This window comes from Pteropus vampyrus, unplaced genomic scaffold (assembly GCF_000151845.1).
Source record: "Pteropus vampyrus isolate Shadow unplaced genomic scaffold, Pvam_2.0 Scaffold263, whole genome shotgun sequence".
Classification (NCBI taxonomy): domain Eukaryota; kingdom Metazoa; phylum Chordata; class Mammalia; order Chiroptera; family Pteropodidae; genus Pteropus; species Pteropus vampyrus.
The window spans coordinates 1,330,755-1,341,876 of record NW_011889044.1 but is presented as its reverse complement, the minus strand read 5'-3'; the positions used below and the strand labels follow the sequence as shown (position 1 = coordinate 1,341,876).

General features: G+C 49.5%; 1 protein-coding gene across 1 annotated transcript in view; it reads right to left on the bottom strand.

Moving 5' to 3' along the window:
• Nucleotides 1-11,122, bottom strand: part of ANXA5 (annexin A5) — a gene marked incomplete at both ends in the record, with an annotated part of 15,242 nt that overhangs the window by 1,229 nt on the left and 2,891 nt on the right. Inside the window, 7 exons of the mRNA XM_011375171.1 lie at nucleotides 62-184; nucleotides 389-447; nucleotides 1,980-2,075; nucleotides 2,955-3,048; nucleotides 7,519-7,575; nucleotides 8,037-8,116; nucleotides 10,486-10,576. Coding sequence (XP_011373473.1) covers nucleotides 62-184; nucleotides 389-447; nucleotides 1,980-2,075; nucleotides 2,955-3,048; nucleotides 7,519-7,575; nucleotides 8,037-8,116; nucleotides 10,486-10,576 — 600 coding nt within the window. The remainder of the gene's footprint in view (nucleotides 1-61; nucleotides 185-388; nucleotides 448-1,979; nucleotides 2,076-2,954; nucleotides 3,049-7,518; nucleotides 7,576-8,036; nucleotides 8,117-10,485; nucleotides 10,577-11,122) is intronic.

Here is an 11,122-nt window from a genome sequence, read left to right as displayed (position 1 = left end):
GCTGGACACCGGCCGCCTGGGGCTTTGCAGACGGAACCGAAGGACGGGAAGGTGCTACTACCTTGATCATGGAGTACAGGGAGGTGGCGAAGTTCTTCCTGAACTCCTTCCTGATGTTCAGCAGATCGATCTCGCTCCTGGAAACCAGCACCCGGATGAGGGTGTGGTCATCCGTTCCGGCCCCCTTCACGAAGGAAAAGGAGAGAGGCACGTTGTTTGAAAACGTCAGCCGAGCATCAAACGCGCCTGGGTGCAGGCGAATGGATCAAGTAAAAACAATTCGGTGAACTGAACTCCAAAGTCAGTCATCTCAAACACCATCGCGCGCGGAGAAGGGTGATAACTAGGGGGACGCGAATCGGGGCGCGGAGCCCAGGGGTACACTTGCCTTCATGGCATAGTAGAGCGTTTCCGCGAGGTAGGCGGGGATGCTGCGGATGGATTTCACTGAGAAAACAAGAAACACAACGTCAGACGCTGTTCTGCTGCGCAAAGGACCAAGTCACTAAAACTCGAAGGCCGCCTCGCGCTCTGGCTCTGCTCACGCACGGTGTAAAGTCACAGGCTGAAGGAGAGCTCGTCCCCACGAGCCCGCCCGTGGACAGGGGCTTGAGCCCCGCCTCAGGCCTCAGTCCCACACAGAGGGATGTGGGGGGCGGGGAGGGGGAGGCCTCCAGGGGGCCCCGTTCTGTGAGCATCTTCTTGCTACAGCAGATTGGGCAGCCTGCTTGTGACGCCACCATGTCACCCCTGATCAATGATGCAAACATGCTGGAAGGTTCCGCTCCAATAGATTCAAGCGAACAGCAGGAGACTCCTGCTCCACCTAGTCCCTGACGAGCCCCGGGCTGTCCTCCCGTCATCGAGACCTGGGTGTTCCCTCCATGCTGCTTTTTGCTGCACGTCCATGGCACACATGGAGCGGCACGAGACGTCCCCATTTTGGCAGAAGCACCAGCTCGACTGCCGCCAGCCAAGAAAGGACGCCTTCCCTGTCCAGGGGCCACTCGGACCTCCGTCTGCTGAGCCTCAGAAACTGTCCTGTGAAAATCCCTTAATACACAAAACAGCAATCCTTCGATGGGGGGCGGAGAGGGGAGTCATTGTCTTTTCCAGTGCTTAAGAAAAACGGCCGTCAGTGACGGAAAATGTCATCATTTTTATGTGTATTCTAACCACAAAAGGGATGTCTAAAACTTTTCCGTTAAAATTCATTAGCTGTGGACTCAAACGAGAGGCTGCTGTTCGTCTGGTCCGTGCATGTCTCTAGCTTACTCTCCAGGGGAGACACTGCACAAAATCCTGAGCTCAACGCCCGATACGCAGAACAATAAGCAGACACACGTTCCCTCCAAACCCGTATGAAAACTAGGACCACTGGGCACTCGCTAGAGTCTCCCTGGCTTTGGAGAGTGGATGATACTGCAACAAACTGCCCAAACTCAGTTCTCTCATCCTTCCAGATTATGCTGAATACTTACCTAAAATAAATGCCAAATTACTTAATCTGAAAACAGCCATCGTCACATCTTCTATTCTATCCAAGATACTTTTACTAGATCAGATGCCAGTTTCTCAGTCAGCCTCAAAGCTGTGAGGACGATTCAGAAGCCTATGTTCCACAGGTGCCAGAAATGACATTTACAGACCCCTGGGATAATGCCCACATTTCAGGCACATAACGAACAGTAATATTTTTAACGCGGCTTCAAAATGATTTTTAAACCATTCTCTTGGTATTTACATCGGATCCGATGAACCAATCTTGTATTTCCAACATCAGACAGGCTTCGAACTAGAAATTTAGTTTACTTCACCCAAACACTATGCTAAGCTCTCCTTTTCATGAATAGGTGGTTATTTTCAGTGACAGCTTCAACTGAATAACATACTTTATCTCTTAGCACCATAAGTGTTATATACTTGTTTGTCAAATTATGAACTTTTCTTGTAAAATTTACATTGTAAAAAAAACCTACCAACAGCAAGGAGGAGTTGCTCCAAATGACCAGAAGTCTCCCGGTCAATGGTTTCCTCGATCTGAAATCCTGATATGGTCATGTATTTGTCGAACACTAGAAAACAGGAAAATGACTTCTGAACCACGTCAGGATCACTGTTTCCAGAAAGAAGATATTTCAACAGGTATTGTCCTACCGAACACAAATCTCCCCCTTGTTCCCTGCCGACAGAACCCTGATTTTGTTGAGAGCCTCAATGCGTCAAGCCCTAAAAAAACAGGTTATAAATGTTCTCTGGAACATTTTCCAGCCCCTCCTACAACAAATGACCGAAAGGTAAATCTGTTGGAGGCGACTCCGAGAAACCTTTCTTTTTTCCTTATGAAAAGTGATAGACAGATATGATTGGTTTAGCCTTTTCCTTTCTTCTTGCTATGAAAACCAGTGGTGTGCTTGCAGCCATTCTGTGACCATGAGCTACCAAGTATAAGAACGAAATCCAAACACTAAGAACAGTGGAGCAGAGAAACGGAAGAGCTGAGGCCCTGCCAGATTAGCCAAGGCTCTCATCTATGGAAAACTCAATTTTTAGGGCCCCTATGAGGAGGATTTTCTGTCACTTGCCACTGAACTCATTCCTACCTGACACCACACGCGCTGAGGACACCCAGAGCTAAGGCCTTCGGTACCACTACCCAGGAGATGCCTGGAGTGAGCCACAACTCAGCGGTCTGTGCCTGACGGTGACGATCTACAGGCCCACCTCCCGCATCACCCTGACAGCAAAACTTGGTCTACGGACGTCTCGTTTCGTAAAAGCAACAGCAGCAGCACAGAGAATTACGAGATTTCTCAAGGTCGCCCAAAGGAAGAAATGCAAACGCTGATCCGTTCAGTTACGCGCCTGTGACGGAGCAGGTGTCCTGCCACTCTGGCTCCTATATGTTCAAAACTAAGCAAAATATCTGTAGCGTGCACATGGTTTTCACTCACCCCTTCTCAAATGAGACACACTTCGTGTGCCAAAGATGGTGATGAACTTTTCTTCGTCCGTCCCCCATTTAAGTTCTCCGGCCTGAAACAAAGCCTGTGAAGATTTCAACCTCGATTAATAACTGGTTCCTCCACCTCGTCTCCCGGTTCTTATCACATCTGCGTTTGACTCCCTGGATGTTAATTCACCTGATTCATCATCGTATACTTTTCGATTCTAATGTTTCCTGCTCTGAAACAATGAGCTGAGTTTGGAGCCGCTTTGGAGCTGGCACTGAACTGTGCCACGGGAGACGGACGGGTCAAAGCAGCGATGCACAGCAGCGGTGAGAGGCAAGAGGTTCCCCAAACGTCTGCCGTGACCCCTATCTTCCCAGAGCAAGGGCGTGGCCGGCAGGAAGTTGAGTCCCTCTCTGCCGGGGCGGCCACGTCCGGGCTGGGAAGGGGTCCAACCAGGAGCCAAGCCGTCCGCCTTTTCTGCTTCACATATGGTAGCTGTTTGCCAACGCCTGGTACAAGGGACTCCATGTGTCCTTGTTACAACTGAAACGTAACCAAAGCTAGCTACAAAGTCTTCACGTTTCTAAAAGATCAAATGACTTTTTACAAGGCTGTGGGTATAGCAGTGCCTGGCACTTAACGTTCACATGTTGAAGAGTTTGAGTTCTGTATTTATTCTTTTACAGGGAAAGAATATACGCTTTTCAGTGTTGATATAATTGCTGAAAAAAAAATAAAATTATATACGAACATCATTAAATCTGAGTCCCTTATATGTAGATGTGGATAATTTATCAATATGCTGAGAATCAGTCTTTAAAATGCCTATACTACCCTTTCAGGTGTTCGTTTCAAGGTAAGTATGTTTTGCCAAGGCGAATACAATTTGCCGAGACTGCTCCTTGGTGCTGCCCCACCCCGCAGGGGCAAAGCGAATCCGGGCAGGAAGTGATCACAGGAGTTTGGATGTAGGAATTTTAATCACAATATGTTTAAGAATATGGATTATGGTGGTATAGATCTTTTATTATATGTCCAGAGAATTAAAAAAAAAAAAAAATAAGTTACACCTCTATACTCAATTTTGAAATTATTTTAATGATAAAAATAAACACTATCATTCCTGGTCCCGTAAGCATACTCTTCAAAGCTGGAGAGAAAGTTCCAGTTAAAGAGAAGGAGAAGGAAGTAGCTAAAGTTGGGAACCACAGCCTGGGGTGACAAACCTCTCTTAAAACAACCTCCTGGATCTAATCACAAAAACAATTCAGGTTCATCGAGAAATCTCATAAAACAGAGAAACGTAAATACGATAAGAATTGCCACGAATGCGAACGTCCTGAAGATGCTGGTTCCTCCCCTCCCGTGTCTCCCACGCAGAGACGGCTCCTGCGCTAACTGGGGGTGGGGGGGACCCCGTGGGGTGCTGCGGGCGCTGCAGCTGCTCGCCCTTCTTACTGACTGCCCTAGATTTCGAGGCGTCTCCTCCAGGAGAACAGTGGTTAAGCCTGCTGTCTGGGAACAGCTGGCGAAACTATTTTAACTACAACCTCGTTTTCCCAGAAGAATTATGTTTGGGGTCGACAGCATGCTGAAGCCACTGTTGGGTGAATCCCATGCAGTAACGACGGGGGTGGCCCCTTGCAGGGCAGACATGTGTGTCTTATTTCGTCCTGCTTTTCCACAGGGTCCTTCCTTCAAGTGAGGCGCCCTGTGCCCCGCACCCGCGGGCTGTCTGCGTGAGGGACGCCCCCCACCCTGCGAGGGGCTTCACGGTTCAGCCCGAGCACCGTGTGACCTGGGAGCCAACAAGCCCAGGTCCCCAACTCGTCCGTGAGTCCTAGGCGAGCTGCTGCAGGTCCCCCTGGGCCCGTGTGCTCGCCTGCACAGCAGGAGTCACACGTCTGCGTGTCACTGACGGAGCCTCCGACTCACAGAGTCAGGTGACCGGCAGCAGCAGGCGCTCAGTGAACACTGCCTCCCCTCCCCCTGCACGACCCCTGCTTGCCCTAGGTGGGGTTCAGCTTCCTCTCCCGAGACAGCATAAGACAAGGACATGGGGGGAAGATGGGTGGTAAAATCAGTTTAACGGTCAGAAACGTTAAAAAGTAAAGCAGGGTGTCTGTGGGATGTGCGGGCCCCGGGCGAGTGACTCACCGCGGCTTATCAAACCCTGCGGGGGGTAGGGGGGGGCGCGGTGGGGGGAGCGCTCTTGGTGCCAGGTATCGGCAGAGAAAAAACTGGAAAGCTCATGAAAACGGCCCTTTACTCGTCTGGCTGACTCTCAACTAAGAAATCTCAGCTTCCCGCTGGCGCTGACGGCCCAGTGCCCTTGTCACAGGTGTAAGTGTGTGGGCGCCTTTTCCCGACCCTGACAGGGTGACCAGTTCTGCCGGGCTGGAATCGGCACGAACACGCGGGTAGGTCCCACGCTGGCAGCCGCGGGGGCTGGCGGGCCCCCGGCTGCTCCCGCCCACGTGGCAGGCAGGGCCGTGCCTGCTCTGCAGAGAGAAGTGACTGAAGCCCCACAGTTCTGCTCGGCAGCACTTGTCATCTTGTGCTGGTGAGACAGGACATCACTTGTAAAGTTCTTACTCTTTTAGCGGGAAATGAAATGGGACATCTCTTGCAGAGTTCTTAATCTTTCTTAGTAAACCTAGTTAAGTTTTTTTCCTTTCTTTGGGAAAAAGGCCCTCTCCCTCAAATCCTGATAATTGCCCTGAAACTGGCGACTCAGATCCTCTGGCTATTGATAAGGGTCCCTGGCTCATTGTTAGCAGAAATGGCGTTAGGCCAGACGGGGCCCTTAGAGTCTGAGGCGAGGGGACTTTAGGCCGAAGGTCTTTTTCTTTTTATTTACTCTTTAAGAAATATATTAACCAAGCCTGTTTCCCTTCACTCAATAGGCAAATCATTAATAGAAATTAATAGATATATGACTTCAATAATAAGTCTGTATCTTCTTTTCCTTGTCTAGGGACTGACGTGGCACTTCAGCAGGAAACCCAAGACCCTGCCCTGACTGAGGCAGAGACACTCCAGGAGGCAAGGACTACGGCCCTTCTCAGCAGGAAGTAGATAAGGAAAAAGAGACCTCCCGTCCCTCAACATCCACACTAATAAGGAGGTTCGTGGCTCTTAGAAAGGAGTTAGGCAGGAAAATTAGTTAGGGGGTTTCAGGTCTGCCCGCAAAGACACTGAGGTTACCCTATCCCAGAAGGGGTCCGCCCAAGGAGCGGGGTTAAGCTAGACCCGCCCTTCCCATCTGTGTTTAATGAGGCCTCCTACGAGAGGGGCCCACAGACAAGGACACAGAGACTGTCCCCCAGAACGAGGGCGGGCCCCCGGCTACTCCTGGGGCCGTGGGCTTGTCTGTCAAATCCCTGAGCCTCAGCTTCATCTGTGACGGGGAACTCGTCCCCTCTACTTCAGAGTCACTCATCGGTCATTTACTGAGTGCCCGCTCTATGCTGGAGCTGAGGATACAAGGACCAATGGCTTGGAGTGCCCTGGCTAGGCAGTCGAGTAAATAGGCAGCTTCAAGATCAGGTGGCGAGGACAGTGACCGGACATGCGTGAGGCTACTCTTCCCTGGAAGGGCACTTGACACGCACTTGGGGAGCCAGGCAGGGCTCCAAAAGCAGCTAACCTGAGGGCTGACCCCGGCGGCAGACTCTGCAGGGTGAACGGCAGGAGGGGGCTGGAGGAGGGCCAGGGCGAGAGGCTGGACACGGAGGGGACAGAGGGACAGAAATCGGAGGCTCGTTAAGCACAGTCGGGGCTCAGACCTTCTCCTGCGGGGGGTGGGGTGGGGGAGGGGCTGCCCTTTTCAGCGGTGCACGGCCGACACTCAGACTGTGCGTTCCACTAACAGAAACGTGGGACCAGAGCAACACTATGCCGTATGTGACCCTAGGATCCCAAGGAATTTCCTTCATTACCGACTTCCAGTTCTCAAGGCTCGTCTTCCCAATTCCCTAACCCTCCCCTCCCCGTGCGGTGACACTACAAGCCTCACTGGGACAGTGGGGGGATTTAAATGCCACTGAAGCGCAGAGCTTCATTTGGAAGTCACTAGAACTCGGCTAACGGAAGAACGATCCTATTTAGGATTCTATCAAGGGATAGGGAAAGGAATTTCCAAATACTACAAAACCCTGCCGTCCATCATAGAATGAAACACCGTTTGTCACTAAAATGCTTAATTCTTTATCCTCTCCTGCCCGGCAGCTTCCTGCCTCCTTGGCGGTAGAACCAGTAACACCTGTTTTCTTGAAAATTAATCTCTTTTGTGAATGTTCCATAATCACAAAAAAATAATAATAATAACATATCTAAGTGGGACTCACTATTTATATCATTTTATTTCATTTCAGCTTTTAGATGAAATATTTTGTTGCCCACATCAAAATGAGAGAAATCTGCCTGCATGGGTCTTCGATGCGACCCATAAACAAGACGACATTAGATGCTGCCATAAGTCCCGTCGTGATCTTTCACGCGCACGGGCTCTTCTCTGACGCACGTGTCACAGTACAGCCATCCCCAATTAGGTCTCACTCACCTGAGCATCTTGCTCAACCTGCGCTTCATCAATTGCACCGTCGGGGTCTCTGTTGGCCTGCGGGAGATGACACGTCACGTCACTGAATCACAGGGGCGGCTCCGTGCAAAAGGGAAAATGGTCCCACCTAACGGTCGGGCGCATAAAGCCTTCTCTCTTGGGACTAACGTGTTTTCATTAAGGTGATATCGGAACTACAGTATTTCACATTATCACACAGCACTGTCCAAAACCAACCTGACCCTCCTGACTTTAAATTCTGTGAATTAAAGAGGACAGCGGTATCCAAAAAAGAACTGAGTTAGCTATGGAGAGTTCCGATCACAGCTTCTGAAACGCGTGCACACACACACACATGCATGCACACACACGCGCGTGCACACGCAGGTACCATACGGCCATAATCACGCAAGTACCAGAAATGATGAAAGGAATTTCAAGTGCCCTGACTGACCTCGACTCAGACCCGTCCAGCTTCGCATGTTTCGGTCAGTCTGTGAACAGTCCCCGCCCCGTACCTGCAGGAGGACCACCAGCAGCCTCTGGTAGTAGCCGGAGGTGTCTCCCACGACGTCATCCTCCAGGCTCGAGCCATACTCTGCAACGGAATGACGTCATGCTTATGTACGGCTTCCTTCAACCAGAAAAAGATGCCCCACTGGTCGAACGGAAAGACAGACAGGAAGAAACAGCTCGTCGGCCTACACGTCCTCGGCTCCGACTCTGAGTGCTCCGAAGACCGTAAAGCCGAATGCTCCGAGTGGCGAGACGAAAACGAATTAGTCTCCCGAAAGCACCTGAGTCCAGACGAAATCATGACTCGGCCACCTGAAACGCTCTCGACCAAAGTAGTTTTTAATCCGCAGACACGTGACGGCACTACGAAGCCTCTAAAACACACGCGACCATAATTAAAACTTCGTTTTGCTTTCTTTCGACCGGTTTCCGTGATGAGTCTCCGAAAGCCTCCCATCCTCTGAGAGTCCGTTTCTCTCTTGTCTCCCTGATAAGTTTTCCTCTGCAGCAAAGGTACCTCTGAGAGACAGAGGTGATGCTTTCAAACGTGCCCCTTCCGTCCCTATTTCACCCGAGGCCGGAGAGGAAGGGGAGAACCGAGGGCAGAGCCCACGGCCCAGCCCGGCCCACTCACTCTCAGCTGCTACGGCAGGACGGGGGCACTACTTTAAGGCCCTTAAATATTTCATCATTAACCGAAAACAAACAGACTTTAAAAGCCTGAAACTTCTGCTTTAAAAGGTCCAAAGGGTTATGTGTTTATTTCAGTTACCCAAACACAAAACCTCAAAGGAAGTCTTGACTCCTTCTTCTGCTCCGACCCCATCCATAATGCACCATCGAACCCTCTCAAGCGTGTGTCCCCTCTCTGATCTCCCCTCTTGCCTCCACCCCCCAGGTCGGGCCGCAGCCGCCTGGCTTACCTTCCCCACCCCCACCACACGCAGCGGCCCGATCAGCCTCGTGATTCAGCGAAGCCACCTGCACAGCCTCATGGTGCTTATTCGATCTGTCCCCGCAGCGACGGTGGCTCTGCGTCACGGCGCTGCAGACAGCGGGGTGACCAGAACTGCCTTCGGCGCCTATCCGAACCCAAGTAGTCTTGAAACCCGGCTCAGCGCGTGACTGCACCACGAAGCCTCCTCTAACGGCCAAAGCCGCGATGACCTCTCTTCTCCAAATGACTTCCTCCATTAAATATTTGTGGCGTTTGACTCTAATCTGAATTTTACTACCCTTTAACAACCACAGTTTTAAGTCACATCAGACCCCGCGTAGATGGCAAACTCCTCGAGGACAGGAGCTGTGTTACGCGCATCTCTGCCTCATTCGTGACCAGCCAAGCACGCTGCCGGACACACAGCCAGGGCACAGTAACACGGCCGAGGAGGCCACATGCAGTTTTTAGACCCTTGCGGCACTGTGTGTGTCATCCAGCAGCTGCAGGCTCGCTCTTCAACGTCAGCAGCCCCAGGGGTAGATAGATATCACATGAAATAGAACTCAAAAGCGAGCACCCGCCATTGAGATGCCCGTACGACTGTCCAACCGAAGAAAGGGAAGCAGGAGAGAGAGACTCGGCTCTGGGAAAGGTGCTTAGTGAGTGGCTGTGAATTTCACACTGTTGCTACTCGCTGGGTTCCGGTGCGTTTCTAAGACTGACAAACTAACCCCAGGACAAGGACAGTTTTCCTAGCTCGAGGCCCTGGCTGGGAGGCCTGCTGACTGAGTTGACCACCTGGGGGCCTGGTCCCCCTCAGTCAGGTAGGAAGAGAGCCTGTGACAGGAAATCTGACGAGGAAGCAGCTCTCTCTACTGCCCTTACTTTTCATTTCATTTTCTTGGTTCCAGACACAATAGAAAAAAGAAAATGTCAATAAGAGTCAAAAGAAAGTGATTTTCCTAGAATAGATATTACCCAAATTGCATGCTTCAGATTAAAATACATTTTTTTTTCCCACACAAAAAGAGTAAGGCACACCAAAAAGAAAAATCAAAATGCAGAGCATTCGGGCCCTGCCATTTGCAAAAATGACATACATTTACTCAAACTTTTTTTATCAGTTCTCATTTGGACAAAGTTCATTTTTCTCTTTGATAATTTCGCTAACTGAATTTTATAAGGAAGGAAGAAACCACTTAAGGTCTTACGGTTAATGTAAGACCATCTGTAGAGCCCTACGCCGGTCACAAATCCTATTTAAAAGTAAACTCCATCTTCATCAGAAGCTTCTTACAAATATTGAAATAGCGGTGTGCACAGGAAAAGATGGCCTCTTCCTTACGGAAGGAGAAGACTAGCTTCAATTACTGCATTCTTTGCTCATTCACTCATTCGTGCACCTGGCCCTTGCAGACAGCCCGCCTCCCGTAACTACAGACACGCGTCGACTCGAGAGACGTGGAAACGTGACAGGGGCAATGGCACGAAATAGAACGGGAAACACGCACCTTCTTCATAGACCTGCTTGATGGCCGTCAGTTCTTTGGGGGTCCTTGAAGCGATAATTTCCGTCAGTACTTTTTCATTTGTTCCGGCTCCCTGTGTGATTTATTTTTAATAGGGAAAAAAAAATGTCAATAAGAGTCGAAAGAAAGTGATTTTCCTAGAATAGATATTACCCAGATTGCATAATGATATAAATAGTATCCAACATATCATTCGTTTCTTTAGTATATAAGTTCTCTTAGTTATAGAATTAAGAAATTTCAAATTAATTTTCTTTCCAGACAGTTTTAGCCCTTTTTATCTAATGAAAAACAATGTTTAGTGCATACATGTGTGTATATACATATGTAACAGGTTATACGAATTTGCGATATATCGGTTTAAGTGGTTTCAAAGTAAAACATTTTAATAAAACATTATTAAGTAAAAAAAAAAATGGGCTGACATAGAGAAACTGTGAACTTTACATAGATTTACAGGGAGAAGCACTGACAAACAATCTACACCTCAAAACATAAACCCCTACCCCCAAATTAAGTTTTCTACAGGTCCACGGGGGAAAGAGGCAACAAAAAATATAGTATTGCTTAGTCATTAGGAATTGAAGTAGTAAAAGGAATTGGGACGTGCTTTCTGGAA